The sequence below is a fragment of the Protopterus annectens genome, chromosome 2.part0 (genome assembly GCF_019279795.1).
Source record: "Protopterus annectens isolate FY-2018-M chromosome 2.part0, PAN1.0, whole genome shotgun sequence".
NCBI classification, from domain to species: domain Eukaryota; kingdom Metazoa; phylum Chordata; order Ceratodontiformes; family Protopteridae; genus Protopterus; species Protopterus annectens.
Window position 1 is genome coordinate 572,348,721 of NC_056728.1, and position 19,211 is coordinate 572,367,931.

Here is a 19,211-nt window from a genome sequence, read left to right on the forward strand (position 1 = left end):
AGGAGCCAGGCATTTTGTGAACACTCTGGGGCAGTGGGCAGTGGATAAACCAAAGGGCAACGCAGTAAACTGGAAATGAGAGGAGAGTCCAGAGAAACGTAAAAATGTCTTGTGGGAGGGTAGGATGGGTATGTGCAAATAGGCTTCTTTTAGGTCCAATGTGGCCACGAAAGCCTTGGTTGGTATAAGAGGAAGGAGGCTTGGAAGGGACAGCATTCTGAAGGTGGGCACCTTTACAAACAGATTTAAGGAGGAAAGGTCTAGGATAGGTCTTCCATGGTCAATCCTTTTTGGGGAACAGGCAAGAGTAGAAGATTTTTCTCTCCTGTCCTGAGGGGACAGGTTCTATGGTATTCAAGTTCAGAAGGTCTGTCAAGACCTGTGGTAAGAGATGTCTTTGATTTCTGGGGGGAAAGGGAACACCTCTTAGGGGTGGCTTTTCTTTCCAGGAGAGGAAATATCCTTTTTGGATAATGGCCAACATCCATTTGTCCGTGGTGATGAACTTCCAAAAGGGGAAGCAGTGGCAAAGAGGGATAGGGGGGGGGCAAGACAGTCACATATTGTTGGGGCCTCCTATGTCTTGAAAAGGCTGCCTTGGAGGAGGCTGTGGGGCAGCTGGCATGGAAGTGGTTTGTCTTCTGGTACCTCATCTAGGTCTGGAAGAGGTAGTTCCAGCACAGGCTGGGTTACGTCTGACAAATGTGGCCTTGGGAGGGTGAACCTAAGTCCTGTGACTCTGGATCCATAGTATCTGCACTCTCTCGATCTCTCAAAAGCATTTGATACGGTCTCACACCCCCTCCTACTATTCAAACTATCCAACTTTAGCCTATCTCCCTCTACTCTCCAGTGGTTCTCTGACTATCTTACCAACAGGCAACAGTCTACCATCTGGCAACACTGCTTCTCCCCATTCATAAATACCAAAACAGGTGTACCCCAAGGCTCCATATTAGGACCCCTCCTCTTCAGTATATTTATCAATGACTACTATACTAGTCTTTCAAACTCTACTTTAATGCAATATGCGGATGACTCCACTATCATCTGCTCCTCCAAATCTTCCTCCCTACTACAACAGCTTACCCAAGAAGCTTTTTCCTCCACTGAATCATGGATGTCCCAGAACCATCTAGCCCTAAACCCCAACAAACAAAACTCCTTATCTTTACTCCAACCAAAAACTTCCCAATAAATAAATCAGAACTCACTGTTCAGTCCCAAAACAAAACTATCATAGACGTCGTCCCAAACACTAAGCTGCTTGGTGTCACCATCGACGTCAACCTAACCTTTGACCTTCATATCAATAATAACATCAAAAAAACCCATCAGAAACTAGGATCCCTTTATAGACACAACCACTATCTTTCTCCTCTGGCAAAACAAGCTCTCACCTCAGCATACTTGCTTCCAACCCTCCTATATGGTGCACCCATCCTTACAAACATACAATCCTCTCTAAAAAAACAAACTAAATTCATGCTACAACAAAATTGCCAACTTTGCCATGAATACTAAATTCTCCACCCATCATTGTACTACACTGCAAGAAGTCAACTGGCTTGAACTCCCCCACCAACTAGCATATCTACAACTTACCATCGCCCACAAACTTATTTATTTCCCTGATGCCTGTCCATCCCTCACAAGTATACTGACCACCTACCACCCAAACTGGCAACTTAGATCTGAAAATAAACTACTACTAAATGTCAATAAACCTAAGCTTTCCGCTAGCCATACATTATACTCCTTTTCTGTCTCCAAACTATGGAACAATCTTCCCCCTGGACTTAGAGCAATCACTAATCATGTTACCTTTAAACAAATCACTTAAATCTCATCTCACCACACAATGGATATGTTCCTGTAGCTCTACCAACAACCATAAAACCTGACCCTCCCAACTTACTATCACTTCTTCCCCTATATCACTCTGCCATACACTTCTTCTCTCCCTAGCTCTCCTCTCTCTATTCTATCACTATTTCAGAATGTCAGCCTTTCTCTCTGCCTGTCACCTCTGGAGATCTCTTACTCTCATCTTCATTGTATAAAAATAAATAGTTGCTATGTCCCAAAATGTCTGTTATCCCCTGTATCGTTTATAATGTTGATTACATACGATTACTGTATTGTCTTTAAAAATTTTTGTCTGTTCAGACAACTGTAGAGCTTTCCTCCAAAATAATTTTACTGTACTGTTTCAAAATTTTCTGTATATATAACTGTGGAGCTTTTCTCCCCGGGCCTCCACTGAAAATGGGTTCGTCAGCCTCAGTGGACCTTCCCGGTAATCAAATGCAATAAATAAATAAATAAAAATATTTGGGGATGGGGAACACCAACAAATGTTTGATGTCTTGTAATTCCTTGATCTTTTCTTGCAGGTTTTTGAAAAGATCTGCAGATTTTTTTCAAACAGAAAATTGGGGTCCAAGGGGTCATCCAAGATCTTACACTTAAAAGTCTTCTGGTAAGCGTTGAAGACTAAGCCAGGAATCTCTCCCGAGAACAGAGGCAGATGCTGCAGCGGGAGCAGAGGCTTCTGCAGCATCATAGCTGCGTCGAATTGAGTTGTCTGGCTACTTGGGTAGCCAGAGATAGTTTAGAAGAGATGTCAGCTTTTGTAGGGCAGTCAGGAGAAGTGGCCAGCAAGGTACAGGCTTGAGAAACCAGGTCCAAAGCATATTTGGTCATATACGTCTGATAGTTGATGGCTCTAAAAGCCAAAGTGGAAGAGTTATAGACCTTCTCACCAATCCTATCCATGGATTTGCAGTCTCTGTCAGTGGGTAAGAGCGAGGCAGACGGAAGAGCCTGGATTGCTTATCAGGATAGGTGGCAATCACAGCTGGGTCTGCCAGGGGAGGTTTAACTACGAATTTTTGGTCATGAGTCACCTTGAAGAAGTTGTCTGGCCACTTAGGGGCAGGTGGCTGAGAATCTGGTGTCTTTGATGCAGAGGTAATGCCATCCAAGTATGCAGGTATGACAAGTGGGACGGGAGGGGGAATTCTACCTGTTAAAGTTCAAAATACCTCTTCTGAGTTTCAGACATTTGAGAGGTATCCCATTTGAAATATTCTTTCATTTTGGCGATAGTTTCACCAAATGTAATATCCTCTGGACAAGAGTCTCCCTCAATAGATTCATCTGGTGAGTAGTACTCCTGAGGTGAAGCAATTTGGGAGGTGTAAGAAATGGATTCCCCAGAGGAGTAGTAGTAGGTGTCTTGCTCTTCCCTGTCCTGAGAGGCTAGAGGTGGGTGAGAAGAGGCAAAGGCACGTCTAGGGCTCAGCAGTGGTAGAGCAGTGGGGGATGAGGCTGAAGGCCTAAGGGCCCATAAGGGCCTGCATCAAGGAAGAACTGAAGGACTGCCAGTCAGGTAGGCCTTCTTTGGTCGAGGTCATATGTTTGATTTTTTTTGTTTCTTTTTGGTTGGTGTAGACATAGGCAATGGCCTTGAGTCGGATGACGGTCTAACGGTAGCAGCGTCCAGAGGAGGGATACTGGTCAGAGGCTCTGCTAAGTCTGGTTCCCCCTTGACCTCGGCAGTAGTCGGGGTCTGGGTTGGCTCCGGGGACGGGCTGGCCATCAACTGAGAAATGGCTTCTACGAAGGTCACTTGGCTGAAGTCGACAGATCTGCTGGGCGTCCCTCAACTCCTAAATTGGAAGCTGTCTGAGCATCTGGTAGTGGAGAGCCTGGGAAACTTGGCCTTCGTACGTGGAGGTTCTGTCGAGGCCTCCGAGGTGGGATCCATCCTAAGGACTAACGGTTTAAGCCATTGGTTTTCCAAGTAAAGATTAAGAGCAGCCAAATGGCTGCAAAGGATCTTGGGTACAAAGGACTGGCAAATGGAGTAGGAGTTGTGATCGTGCTCCCGGCCTAAGAAAAAATGTAGCGGTCATGCGAGTATTTATGGGGTATCTGGAACCCGCATTGGCATTTACCCTTTTTTGTTGACATTGGCTATGAGTTGCTACAACAAACCAAGCTTTAGCAAGTTAATTAGAAGAAAACACCCCAACAAGGTACTTAGCTTTTTAGACGTTTGTGGTGAAGGAGCGAAGCACACAATACGTCGGTCGTCTGCGGCTGAAAAGTTCTGAGGTCTGTGCATGCAGACATCACATTTAAGACCCCTGGTTTATGGCCCTACGTGTGACATCCCATGCAGCTGCAACAGCCAAGCTGAAGCTTTTGTATAGGAGCCGACGTACGGGTCGCCTGAAGCGGGAAATCCCACAACAAAAATACTGCAACATAGGAATAGAAGGACATCTTCCTGTTTTACGGACCACTCGTGACGCATCAGAATAGCTCTGCTGAGTTTGTCTACTATTACGTTGGACTTCCCCGGGATGTGTGTTGCTATCAGAAAATGTTGGGAAGTGACTGCCTACTGCCATACTCTCTGGGCCTCTCGACACAGGGAGTAAGACTTGGTTCCTCCTTGTTTATTTATGTACCACACCATGTGGTCAGTGTAGCTATTGGTTGTGGAAGACAAACAGTCTGCCTAAATCCACTTGAGTGGAGTGAAGCCAACAGTGCAGGTCCTTCTTGCAGGATTCCGTTATGAAAATCTTGAGAGACATGGGCAGCTCCTGCATAGACCATTGGGTGAAAAGTAGCCACTGAAGAATTCTCATGTGCAGACTACCTAAGGACATCAAGGTTATTGCTGCCACCATGGTACCTAAAACTTTCAAAACAACCTTCGCTTGCACTTTTTTCTTAGATAAGAGGTTTTTCACTTCCTGATGTAAGATTTGAATCCTCTTTGGAGGAAATTTGGCTAACATTTGTTTTGTATTTAAGTCTGCCCCTATAAAGACGATATGCTGTGATGGCAACAAGGCAGATTTTTTGAAGTTTATCACAATGCCTAGTATAAGAGTTAAGCTGAATGGTGGTGTCTCTTGCTTTTATTAGTAGATGCTTGGTGGTGTTGGTTAGGAGCCAGTCGTCTAAGTATGGAAACACCTGGAATCCTAGACACCTCAAGTGAGCTGTAACTACTGCCATGCATTTGGTGAACACTCTAGGGGCTGTAGTGAGACCAAAGGGCAGAATTTGAAACTGGTAGTAACTGGCTCCCAGCCAAAAGTGTAAATGTCTCGTGGATCGCCTCTCCATCTTTATGTGGTAGTACACATCCTGGAGATCTATCGAGCACATCCAATCGTCTTTCCCCAGAAAGAGGAGCATTGACTGCAGTGTCACCATCTGGAACTTCGACTTCTTGAAAGACTTGTTTAGTCTGCTGCGATCCAGAATGGGCCTTCAGTCCCCTGTCTTTTTTGGAGCTAAAAAGAACCTCGAGTAAGATCCGGATCCAATTTGGTCTGCAGGGACATTTTGGATGAAACTTTTTTTCTAGCAACTTTTGTACTTCTAGAGTTGCATGGTCCCTTTGACTGGGTGGAACATCTGGGACTGATTTTCTTTCTAAAGGGGGAGCAGAAAAGGGTATGTAGTAACCTCTGGATATGATCGCTTGTACCCATTTGTCTCTTGTTAATTTTAGCCAGGCATTTGGGTACAAAGATAAGCAACCCCCGACTGCCTCCAGAGATGGACAGATGGGTCTCCTTTCAGGAGCATTTGCGGACTCCCCTCTGCCGCATGGTTGGTGTCTTCCATTGTTACTTTCCCTTCTGCCCTTAGAGGAAGTATCACCACGTGCATCCAGGAAGGATCTCTCCAGGACTTACGGAACCACATTTTCCCCCCCTTCTGGCCTTTGGGAGAAGGCCTGGTTGGGAAGGAAAAACGGACTCCCATGGCAGAAAGAGTCTTTCCTTCCTGCTTATGCCTAGTTACAGTCTCTTTCACTTTTGGCCTGAACAAGGATGCGCTGTCAAAAGGGGCATTAATAAAGAAAGACTTGAAGGATTCTGCAAAGTCACACAAGTGCATCCAGGAATGCCTCCTTAAGGAAATTCATGTACCTGCTGCCCTACTCATTCCATCGGCTGCATAGGAGATAAGCTGCATGGAGGAGTTCACTACAGAATTTAAGGTGGAGAGCTGGGAGGTAACCTTGTCTGAGAACCCCACAGCTACAGAACCTTGGAAGGTATCTCCTAGCTCCTTCAGGAAATCCCTCTGAAGCCTAGTGAAATGGGTCAGGTAGTTCAGCGACCGAAGGGCAAAGGACACTTAAGAAAACATACGCTTTCCATCTCTGTCCATTGTGTGAGACTCTTTACTCAGTGGATGGACAGATGAGGATGTCTCAGACAATTCCTTCTTAGTGGCCGCCCGCACCACCATAGCATCTACAGGGACACCTTTACTAAGAAATTTCTTATCTGAAGGAGCAGTAATGAATTTATTTGGCCTCCTAGGAACAGGCTCCACTGAGTCTGGAGAGCCCCATGCCTTCCAACTGACTACGTTCATGAGTTGGCTGAAAGGCGGGGACACCCAAGAGGTGGAAGGGCGAGACCCGAAAGCCTCCAGGTACACAGACTCATCCTCAGAAGGGTTGATGGACTTCCGGACACCTCTCTGTTTAAGGATCTCTAGAATGTCTGCAAAGGAGACATCCTCAGACGGTGACCATGGGGACCCTTCTGACTCATCAAGGTTCATGTCTGAAGTGACGGACTCCTCAGGGGAGTCTAAATGCTTCCTCTTGCATAACCTCTTCGGAGGTGTACTCCTGTGAGGTTTCGGAAGAGATCGCTTCACCCAATGGGGTGATCTGTGATTTCGGGTCTCCATGCTTGGGTGGAAGCGATGGCACTGAGATGGACACTGGCGCTTTAGGGGGAAGAGTACTCGGATGCGAGACACATGCAGTCAGATGACAGCACACTCCTCATCACCTCGAAAGCCCGCCATCCTTGATTCAAAGAGGCCCCTGGCTCCGAGGAACCAGAACCCCCCCCGAACCAAGGCAGTGGGCTCCGAGCCCAATGTAGGCACCGAGCTCGCCCACGCCGAAGCCCCAAGAGGTAGATTCGGGTCAGACAACTGTCCAGCCCGACTCTCCTCCCCGGACCCAATGGGAGAGCGTCGACTCCTAGACCCCTCGAATTCTGATGGAACCGAGCAGGTTGTAGCAGTAATCAGGCCCGATGATCCCAGAGCAGGTCTTGGCACCGACGATTCCACTACAATCGGATTCAAGCACTCTGGCTCTGAAGCCCCAGAATGGGTGGGAGGAGGAATCGACGAAGGGGAAGTGATGTTGGTCAGCTCCGAATCCCTCTGGGTCGGAGTCGACAGTATCTTGGCCAGCACTGGCATCCATAAAAGTCTCTTCACCACCCGTTCCACATCATCGTCCGAAAGGCTTCTGGAGGATTAAGATGATAGGGTCATAGACCTCACTGGCTGTAACAACGGACATCTCAAGACTGGGGAGACTGGTTCCAACACTGGGGAATGGCTCCAAAACTGGAACTGTCGGCCCCGAAATCACAATGGGAACCAAACTGGGAGATTTCTCCAGCCCGATAGCCTTCGGGTCCAAAGAGGAGTCCTTTGCCTGTTTTTTTCCGGCTCTGAAGGTGAAGCAGCAGAAGACACCCTCTTTCCTGACTTTTCTGATCTGGAGGATGGAGATTTTTCAGTAGTTTTAGAGGTACTCTGATTCACTTTCAAAGCTTCACTGAACAGAGTTTTTAACAAACCTCTTACTATGAGTTTCTTCATCCTTTCCTTCAGTACCCTGGAACTAAAGGCATGACAGAAGGAACACGACTCATGAAGGTGGACAGCACCCAAACAATACACACAGCTGATGTGTCCATAATTTACTGACATTTTTTGACTGCACTTGTTGCACTTTTTAAAACCCAAAGGTTTCGCTTCTTTAGGATCCTTAGACATGTTACCAAAGGTTAACACACTACCACAAAAAACTATAAGAAAAGAACACATTTTTTCTTTTATATTAAGGACAGTTAACAGTGAAATGACTAACTCTATTTCACTGCAACAGAAAAGGAAAGAAGCAGTTCTACCTAAAAAACAAACTAACTGCTACTACAAAGGAAGGAAAGCCCTCGAAGTTAAACAGGCTGAAGGGAGCCCTCTAAGTTAAACAGGCCAAAGGGAGCCCTCTAATTTAAACAGACTACCCAAAGAAATCAAGAAAGGGAAAAATTAGTCCAAAACTCTCTAACTTAAACGAGTTTGGAGTCAGGATAGGGAAAAAAAAGTTCAAATAGGCCTAGCGGTAGACGACAGCCAGCAGAAAACACAAACAACAATAATTACGATCACCGGAAAGCACAAAGTACTAGTCATAATGACCTAAGTTATTAAACTACAACCAAAATAATGATTTTAAACTAGTTTTGAAAAGCTACAAGTAAGAAAAAAATTCCACTTAGCCAAGAGCCTGCATGGAGCACTTGATCTTGTTTAGCAGCAAACGAGATCTGGGTAATTTTCCCTGAGCATGACGGGAAAGGGTATAGCCTTGAGCTGGTGGAAGCTCTCGAGCTTTTGTATAGGCCGAGTCGGAACAGAGTCTCAGTTCCGAACCCAACCAGCAATGAATGAAAGTGAGATAGGACAACATAACATACTATATTCCTAAATATCAACAAGTACCTATTCCTTCCTTACACCTCCTTGCTCCCCCTTCTTCACTCCCTTACTTTAGTCTCCTCTGACAACATGCCATAACTCTGTTTTTTTTTTTTTTTCTTCTCTCAATTCATATTGCAATTCCTGTTTGTATTATACTAACTTGTTCCGAATTTCTCTAAAGTGGTTAAAACTTCTCTAAACATTAAATCATTGCCTTAAAGTTGCATCGGTTCTTAAACAATGTTGTCACATTTGTTTAATTTAGTATAATTGTTTTAACTGTAGACTTTTTATTGTTTTTTATCTGTTATTTTTGAAGATTGTAAAATCACTGTTTTTGTAATACTTTGCAGCTTTTCTCCCCAGACCTCCGCTGAAAAATGGGCACCTACTCAGCTTTGGAATTTCCCAATAATCAAATGTCAATAAATAATAAATAAATTTAGTCTCTATCTTTATTTGCCAGTGATCTAGAACATCAACATGAATTCAAAAACCTCTCTGAAGAGTTCCATTTCTGGCACATTGCTGATATACCACCAACTCTGGTAAACATGGTCAGCAGTGGAATACTGGCACAAAGGACCTCTAAAGGCTACAATTTTGGCTTGTGGTAGTTCATTACCAAAGTCTCAAGACATTTGTTAAGGTTGAGTGGTCTCCAGCTATAAAGTCATCTTGGGATCTCCCTGTTTCTCTGACTACACATAAAGACATCTTGGGATCTCTCCGTTCCTCTGATTACTGGATGTTCACTGAAGAATGTTTAACATGGTGCAATTTGAAAGATAATAGGTAACCTTCCAAAAATGTTTGCATACATGAAATAACGCACTGTATCAAACTGTGAGTTTTTATTTCTGATCTTCCGGTACAGGATGCTCTTGAATTTTTGGCACTGTTTGCAATTACCTGTTTTCTTGTATCCGTGTGGTGCTTCTGAACCTCAGTAACCTTGTGACATGTACCAATGCTGCTTATATCTTATGAAGGATATTTCTGTTGTTCATAATTTTATCAGTTTGATAAAGGCATCACTTTCTGCTGGACTGCCTTTGGCCAGGGTCAGTGTGGAAAAGGGTCTCCAGGTCAGTCCACTTGTCAGGCTAACAAATCTATGGTAACACTCTGGCAGAGATGTTAATGAAGACCTGAGCATGCCTAGGCAAATATATTGAAGATATGCTCACCAAATGAACCCAAAAATGTATTAATTTTATAGGCAAAAAATATGGCCCTTAGGAAATCACTTTGGCTTTTTCAATAACCACCTTACCAGTGGAACTGTGGTTATGTAAAATGTCATATGTCCATGAGCCCTGCAGCATTTCCTTGCAAAGAATAACACTTTCTACTTGAGGTACTCCTTGCAAAGATTTAAGACTTTATACTTGAAATTCAAAAAAAAAAAAAAAATCTTGTTACTTCAGCTGATACACTTTAAACATAATTGTTACAACTACCTGTAAATAACTTAACTGATCGGCCTTTGCCTTGGTTGCATTTCTAGCAGTACCACCAGGATAGAAGAAGCCACAGGCTCACCAAGGCCAGAGCTCAGATGGCTTAGTCCTGAAGAAAGAATAGTTGTGTAAAATCTTCTACTCTATGTTGCATTATTCTTTACATCCGGGCAGTATTCTGCTATTCGACCCAATGTCCGGCTTGTATTCAAAAGCTTCAAGCTACTGCCTGTATATGTGGGACGTCGTATGTAGGCTTCTAGAATGTCAGCCATCAAAGGGACGTCCGCACGTACAATCCTCAGAATGTAGTAGCCCCATGAGAAAAACTCCAAAGGGAGACCAAGGAGACAGTCATCCAAAGAATGAGCAAGATGTAGGGGGAAGGTGAGTGGGATACAATGCTGCAACATAGAAGAGAAGGATATCTATGATTACGGTAAGGTTTTACACAACTATTCTATGTCTTTCTATTCAATGTTGCAGTATTCTTTACATATGAGAGAGTGCCATAGCTGAAAGGGAACCCAAGGAGTGGGGAGGAACAGAGAGAGATCAAGCAGAAACATTTTCCTGGAATCCATGCAGGACTCCTCCAGTAAACCCTGGTCTGGCCCTAGAGACATTATCCAACTTGTAATGTTTTGTAACGGTATGAACAGAAGACCAAGTGGCAGCTTCCAAAATGGATTGAGTATCCAACCCCTTGAAGAAAGCTGCTGAGAATGCTATAGATCTAGTGGAATGGGCTTTAACAGAAGAGGATAAGGATTTCCCATGAAAATGACAGCAAAACACAATGGCCTTTGAAATCCATGAAGAGACAGTTTGCTTAGAAACAGGCAAACCCACAGCCCTGAGATGGAAAAACACAAACAGTCAATCAGATTTCCTGACAGTCGTAGTTTTGTCAAGACAGAATCTAAGCCATCTATGCACATCTAGGGAATGCAAAATTCTTTCATTAGGAGATTGCGGAGAGGGGGAAAAAATAGGCAATTGAATAGCTTGATTTAAGGAAAGACCATTGACCATTTTAGGCATAAAGGATGGATTGGTTATCAAAGAAACTCTGTCCTTATGGAAAACTAAGAATGGCGGTGAAGCCATTAATGCCTGAATCTCAGAAACCCTCCTGGCAAATGTAATAGCTACCAGAAGTACTGTTTTCAAAGTACAAAACTTTAAAGGAGGAGAGGCCGCTGGTTCAAATGGGGTCTAAGTCAACTTTTCCAGGACAAAATTAAGATCCCAAGGAGGAGGAACTGGTTTCCTGGGAGGATTTATGTGTAGGATGCCTTTCAAGAAAAGCTTAACCTTCAGCCTGGAAGCCACTGGAGGAAAAAAGGCAGGCAAGCAGACATGGCAGGACAGTGGACCTTAACAGAAGAATAAGAAAGACCACTGTTAAACAACTCACACAGGTAAGATAACACCAAAGGAATGTCTGCCAAACGGGGGCCCTTTTTTCTTTTTTAGCACCAGATAGAAAATCTGGTCCAGTTTGAAATGCAACACTTCCTAGTACTGGGTTTCCTGACCTCCTGTAAAACCTGAAGCACGTCCTTACAAAAGGTGCCTAAAAAGAATCAAAAGTTGATTACCCATAAGGTCAGATGAACAGCTGACAGATGTGGGTGAATTAGACACCCCTTGTCCTGAGTGAGTAAGTCCATCTAGTGAGATAACTTGTAGTGATGGCCCTTGGCTAAATGCAAAAGAGGAAATCAATGCTGTCTTGGCCAAAAGGGAGTCACTAACAAGATTTTTAGTTTGTCCTGTTGAATTTTCAACAGGACTTTCTGAATCAAAGGGAAGGGGGGAATGCATAAAGAAACATCCCCATCCATGAGAATGATACGGCATCTACCTTCCACGCTTGAGGTTGAAGTACTCTGGCATAGAAAAGAGGAAGTTGTCTGTTCTGAGGGGAGGCAAATAGATCCATCTTTGGAGCACCCCACCGGTGAACTAATCCAGGAATACATCCCTGTGAAGCATTCACTCGTGGGACTGTGTCAAGGATCTGCTTAATGCATCTGCCACCAAGTTCTGAGCTAAAGGAAGGTACACTGCATGCAATGAGACTTTGCACTTAATAGCCAACTTCCATGCCTTGATGGCTAAGTGACATAAAAGATAAGATTTTGTGCCCCCCCTGCTTGTTTATGAACCAAAGGACTGTAGTGTTGCCTGTGAGGAGCTTGAGGCATCCCCTGGAAGAAACATAGGGTGAAAGGTCTGTAAGGCTAGAATCAGTGCCCTTATTTCCCTGATACTGATGTGTTCTTTCCTCTGAGAGGGGGGCCAAAGGCCCTGAACCTTTCTGGAAGCAAAGGCTGCTCCCCATTCTAAGTCTGAGGCATCTGTAAAAAGTTCTTGTACTGGTTGAGGCATCTGAAGGGGTAACCTAGGATTCAGACTGAGTTGCTGCATCCACCAACCTAGTTCTGTTTTCAAACAGGGAAGAAAGGGAATGGCAGTCTCCAATGGATGAGTATGCTGGGACCAGATTGTTTTCAGAAACCACAGGAACCTTCACATGTGAAGTTTTGCAAAAGGCAACATGGGAATTGTAGAGGCCATGAACTCAAGAAGTCTCAGGAACTCCCTGGCAGTGATGGAGGATAGAATTAGAAGTGATTCCACGAAAGCTAAGAGAGAAAGAGCTTTCTCTGAAGAATTCCCTCATCTTAGTAACTGTTTCCCCAAAGGAGAGTTCTTCCATTGGTGAATCTCCCCCACTGGATTCTTCCTCTGGAGACGCATATTCCAAGGGGGAAGAATCTGAGTGGAGTAAGCTAGAGAATCTGCATCTGAGGAAGACCCCTCAAAATCAGAGTCCTGAGCTGGAAGAGTGGAGAAAGACTCCTGGGTACTCGGTGGCAGCACAGGGGAAGAGAAGACAGGGCCAGAAATAGGAGAGGCCAAAGTCGTAGGCCTAAGGGCCATCAAGGCCTTAATAAGACCTTGTGTGAAAACCTCCCAGTCCAACGTAGGAGTACTAGGTACTGTGGAATGCTTAGTTTTTTTGTTTCTTTCCGGCAGTTTTTTTTTGGGCAGGAGGAAAGGCAGATGTAGGCCTAACAGCCAAAGCTTCCTTTTACAAGGGGGAGTGGAACAGTTTCAGAGTCCTCTGAAACAAGTAGCCATGGTTCTTCCAAACCATCCGAAATGGATGTCTGCATAGCCTCGGACGTACTTGGATCCCTGCTCCTACTGGCTTCCATTACAGTTCCCACTGATGTGACAGACCCTACCTCCGACTGTACCATCAGGTTTTCATCAACATCAAGGGGTACATCAGAGAGAGAAGGCACTGCCAAAGAGGACTAGGCCCTAGCTTTGTCTACCTTCCTCTTCAAGGACGTCTTGGAGGAACTTGCTGAACCCTTCATCGATTCCCCAGTCAAAGCTCTGGTTTTCTAGATATAGGTTTAAGGCAGATGACTACTTAAAGTTTTAGGAACGAAGACCTGACAGAACAGGAGCGATGGTTGTGGGTAGGCCCTAAGCAAAACAAGCAGACCACGTGACTATCTTTATGTGGAATTTGCCTTCCACACCTACACTTGCCCTTTCTGGATGACATGAACAATAACAAAAGGCAGAAGCAACAAAATAAATCCCTAACGGGGTACTTATCTGAAGCTGAAGAACAAAATGCAGTTTCCAACAGCAGACTAAACCTACGAGTAAACCTTTCGGAAAGATGGTGAAAAAGTTCTGAGGATTGTAAACGTGGGCATCCCTTTTATGGCTGATGTTTAGGAGCCTACGTGCGATGTCCCACGTACAGGCAGTAGCTTGAAGCTTTTGTATACAAGACAGACGTCGGGTGGAATAACTGAATACTACCCATATGTAAAGAATACTGCAACACTGAATAGAAGGGCATCAGAATTTTCAAAATTGGCTCGTCAGTGTAAGCTATGTTTAAAACAACAATGCTCGATGAAGGTATGCACCAAGGACAAAGCTTCCACACCACAAATGTATGCAGCAGGCACTCCTGAAGCAAGCACTGAAAATAGCTACTCCTCCTGTAGACTGGACTTTCACTGCAACATTTGATAAGTGAGGCCAGTCATCTGAAGGCAAAAAATAATGTAAATGACAATTTGCTTATACAGTATTTACCTGATGATCACAAAATCTTCCCTCCACAACAAAGGAGATCAACAACTGGTCTCTTATATGTTAATAGGTATGTAATAAGCAATTAGACCATAACAAACAAAGCCTATAAGCCATATTCAAAAGTTACCAAAAGCATTAAGGATGGCAATACAAGACAGACCGGGGGAGAATTTGAGGCTGCCCATCCAATTACCTGGGTTTACTTTGAAGATGGCAAGGGTGCTACTCGCGTGACATGTAATGGAAATCTGCTAAAGCAGTGGGAGACACAGAATCTATCACACTAAAGTGTCTTACCTATTTGCTGATTAAGGGATGTTCTTTAACCTGGTATCTGAGTAAAGTACCACTGTGTAAGTAAAGTTATCATAACAGTAGATGTACAAATAGATCACTGTTGCAGTAGCCTAAAGTATATAGGACATCCTGCCAAGAAATGGAAGAGACAGACAGCTTCCAAAGCTTTAAGGCACCTTCCACGTGCCCTAGTCACTGCACAGCCTAAGGACAGCAGGATAAAATCAGTAGTGACAATGACAAAACTTCAAAGCTTTCTTGCCTCAGAACAGGACGGTTAGGGTCCTGCCAACCAAATATGTGCTAGAAGAAAGGACACATATCCACACCTTGACAGAAATCAAAAGGGAAACAGGGAGGGTCAAGTCTACTTACACACTTGCACTATGTTCATTAGATCACCACTGCAGTAACCTAAGCTGTTTGAGTAAAATACCTAAGTTTAAGAAAAAAAAGGAGGACTGCGAATGATCAGCATCCAGCAGCTCTGGAAAATAGTCCCAGCAAAACATGCTGTGGACCTAGATAAAGAGCCTAGTTTGTAAAGTTTGGTAAACGTGTACCTAGATGATGAAGTTGTGGCCTCAAGTATATTTTTAGAGTCCACCTCTTTACAAAAAGCCAAGGAAGTAACCAAAGCAATGTTGGAGTGGTCCTGGACTTTGTCACAATGATGCTGCAGAACATGCGTCTTGCTAATTCCGGAAACAAAGCTTTAATAACTTCTAAAACAATGCACCATTAATATACAGAAATTATGACTAATTTATGACCTGGCATATGAAAACCCATTAGTAATATACATTAAATAGATTTTACCTGTCAGTTTTAATAACGTCTACCAAGACTGACAAAGCTTCTGCAGCTTAGATTTTGACCTTACCATGGAAAAGCATGCGTTCATTATGATGATGATGGTTTTCTTCAGATACCTCTTTTTGTCGATGACAGTATCTTTCTCTTAGTTTCTTATTCACTACTTTCTGAATCTACAGACAGAAGAAGAATAGACAGTTACCTCATTACTATAAAATCACAAACTATGCAAAAGGAAAAAAGAAATGATCTGTGCTATGTACAGTAAAGAAAATGCTTAGCAAATATCCTATATCAAACAGCACTTTTCTATGACACTTAAGAGTTACAAAAGACTTGCACGCCAAAAATGGGTTTTGCGGGTGAACAAGCAAAGGCTGTGTCTAAGCATGCTCTGTTTTCTGGAAGGGAGTGCAGCATCACAGAAAACATACATTAAGTCTTCAAAGCATGGAGTTGAACAATTTATGAGAGTGATGGGATGTTTATTTGTCATCTCTACATAGTGTTCATACAGGGGTGTGTGTGTGTGTGTGTGTGTCGGCGAGCGTGCACATCTGTACAAATCAATCTGTGTGCAGGCCTATGTATGTGAATTAAGCAATAACACTAGATGTGACCTGTAAGTCAGAACATGTTGGAGAATTCCAGGGGAAAAGTCTCCTCACACAGTGTCAAGCATATGATAAGCAAATGACAGGGGTAGGTGGCAAGTCCCCATTACACGGGGAAATACCCACAGAAGGTGTCAATGGGACAAGGGAGGTGCCTAGTACTATCATTAGCATCATCTGTGTTCCCTGAGTGTACCATCTCATGAGCACAAGTGCCATTCTCAATCAGGCCTTAAAGTACTGAGTCTGGGGCTGCCCTACGGGTACTCTCTGTTTTAGTGGACTCAAGTGATTCCACTTGACCTTTGCTTAATGAGTGCTGCTGAACTGTATGTTTGTGAAGGGGGTTAGGTAGACTAGTCCTAAGTGTGAAAACTGAACATAAAAGAGAGATGACTCAAGAAAAGGATCCAAAGGAGCAGTCTAGGAGTGACTGTCTGTGAGGGCTTTTTGCAGGTGCTGGGGGAAGTATTCCTCAAGGTGGTTTTCAGGGGCATACCTCTTGCAGACCTTTTTCTAGCTAACAATTTTTTTTATCATTTGCCATTGTTAACCAGGTTGATACACTGGTCCACAGACCTTTTTCAGGTATGGCCTGGACCAAACAGGTTAAAGAAGTAACAAAAAACTGACAGTAGAAGTGATTCAAGTAACGTAAGCAAACACTTATAAAACAAGAAACTCTTACAGTATTACAACAGAGTTAAATTATTTTTTTTACAGATCAGAAACACAAAGCAATAGCAACATATGTGTAAAATATTAATAAACATTCTATTCAACAGGTTCTAAACTCACATCTACATAAGGAAGAATAAATAGCTTAAACAGAAGTAGAAATCATGGTGTATACTAGTAATTCACAAACAAACCAAAATCTGTGTGTCAGTGTAGACAGCTGCATAGTAAGACTGCTGCTATTAGCCAGGCTTTGGAAGCAGTCAGAAGCACTAGATATATTACAAGTGATATTTTAACAGTTTTGTGAAAGATGAGAAGTTAATAGTGCCACTGATATTATCTAGGAGGTTGTTCCATTAGCTAGGACTATTTTAGCGCAAGAAAGAAAGGGGGTCTGTAAAGTGTACTACAAGCATACCTCTCAACTGTACAGATTTTCGCATACTGTCCAGATTTTTGCCTCATATTTTTTATCCATTTTTCATAAAATTGTGGTTTTCTGGCAAATCACTGAACACTGAAGTCAGAAAATAACAAACATTTGAGTTTCAGACTTCATACCCTTTAGAAAATTCATGCTAATGTAAAACCTGTTACTCTATCAACTTTCTAAGTTTGTAAGAGCAATATTTAAGAATTGTCCTTATTTTTGGGCCTTTGCCCCCCACCCCGTTATTTATGGCTTTGTCCAGATTTCTTGCACTAAGAGATTGAGAGGTATGACTAGAAGGATCTCTCTGAGAATAAGGACTGTTCTTGATTTCATTTTATTCCTATTCCTAAGACATGTGTGGCAGCAGGTTTAAAATAAATTTGATTGACAGTTTGCCCAGTAGAATTACTCTATTAGTAAATGACAGTCAGTTGCCTTTTTTCAAAGTAGTATAGTGATACTCTGCAAAAAGACTTAACCATAACCATTAACCACAGAATTATATTTTTTGCCTTTTGCAAAATGAATGAATTTTGCAACGATAACTGAGCAAAGACAGGGAGTGCATACTCAGAACTGGGGAATTAAAACATTATCAGCTATTGCACGTCTATTTTAAAAGATGAGAAGATGAGAGATTTTCGAAGTAACTTGTAGCCGGGCAGTTACCTTCTCGGCATGAATTTTGGTATGACAATGGCAGTGAGCTGGTAACATGTGATGATAAAAAGATCACCATATGGCGGAACTTGCCTGGAAAACGATGTGAGTGATGTCTGAACTCCAATTTCCTCACCCTCTGACACTGATCTGGCTCCATTCTGAGGTCACATACGAAACTCTTTGTCAGTCCTGTACTCAACTGCCATCTTCAAAGACTTAAAGCAGGATTCAAACTTCTCCTTTGTTTAAATATTGTCGAGTTGAAACGCTACCACTTATGCCAGTTCCTGACACCAAGCACCTCTTTCAAGCAGTAGAAGGAATGGATGTGGGTCCTGCATTGTGATATGGTGACTGCAAGAACACTTAGAAGCTTTTTAAGCACTGAATGCAGAAAGGTTTCTGCACCACATTTTAGCATTGAGATCTGAATACTGTAATCAGTGAAAGAAACAGAAAAGCATAAGGAGTAGGGCAGATTTATTATGTCACTTGGAAACATGAACATACATCACCCAAGCCCACTGTATGCAAATCCTTTGGATATTAAAAGCATGCATAGGACATAATAGGGCTTACAAAGAAAAGCCAATCTTCACATTGCATGGAAGGTAACTCCTGCTTTCAGTCTCCTTGACCACTGCCTTGGAAATGAATATATCAGTGAGCAACTGTCCAAGATGGACAGGTTCAATGGTCAGTGAGTGGGACTGGACTCTATACTACATACTTGCTGCACTACAGATGTCTAGTAACAAGTTACACAAACAAGGTAATTTAGTGTCCAAACTGCTAGATCACATGAGGATGTAAACACACACTTACTAAACCTGTCTACTGCCCAGGATTTCAGGTAATATAGCGAGGATGTAAACACACACTTACTAAACCTGTCTACTGCCCAGGATTTCAGGTAATATAGCTAATGTTGCTGAAATCTTCTGACAGCGTGTAGGATTCAGAACTACTGAAGCAGGGTCTGCTTACAAATTAACACAATTATTAAACTGATCCGCCTTGTCTGTATGTGCAGTACATTTCCTATCAGCTTTCTTAGGTGTAAAAGGTAGGAAAATGAAAGTTATGTACTTACCATAACCATACAAAAATGAGTTGCTCTGTTTCTGCCCTTTCTCAACATATGAGAAGGTCTGCACTGACAGGGCAGGATCAGAATTGAGGTCTTTGGATCCATTCCTCCCTCTAAGAGCATTGGCTCTTGACAGTTCTGCCCCAGGATCAGCCTTGGATCCCAGACAGATAATGTCCCGGGTAAGCCCTTGACAGATAATGTCCCCGGTAAGCCCTCTTCAGGAGTTTTGGCTCCTAGGCAAGGCTCCCTAGATTCATATCAAGCTCAGCATTCAAGGCTTTTTAGAGAGTGGTCTCTCAAACCAGGGAGAAGACTATCCTCCTCAAAACTGGATCCATACCTCTCTCTACAGATTCCCAGGGGTCCAGAGCCTTCTCTTCTTGTCCCGTTAGGACAGATAGTGACCAGAAGCCTTGAACTAGCTCTCATCCAGCTATACATTCTAT

At 43.2% G+C, this 19,211-nt stretch overlaps 1 protein-coding gene across 1 annotated transcript in view; it reads right to left on the reverse strand.

The window, feature by feature from the left end:
• Positions 1–19,211, reverse strand: part of TNKS (tankyrase) — a 2,150,186-nt gene that overhangs the window by 312,923 nt on the left and 1,818,052 nt on the right. Inside the window, exon 24 of the mRNA XM_044060937.1 lies at positions 15,349–15,454. Within this exon, the coding sequence (XP_043916872.1) occupies positions 15,349–15,454 (106 nt within the window). The remainder of the gene's footprint in view (positions 1–15,348; positions 15,455–19,211) is intronic.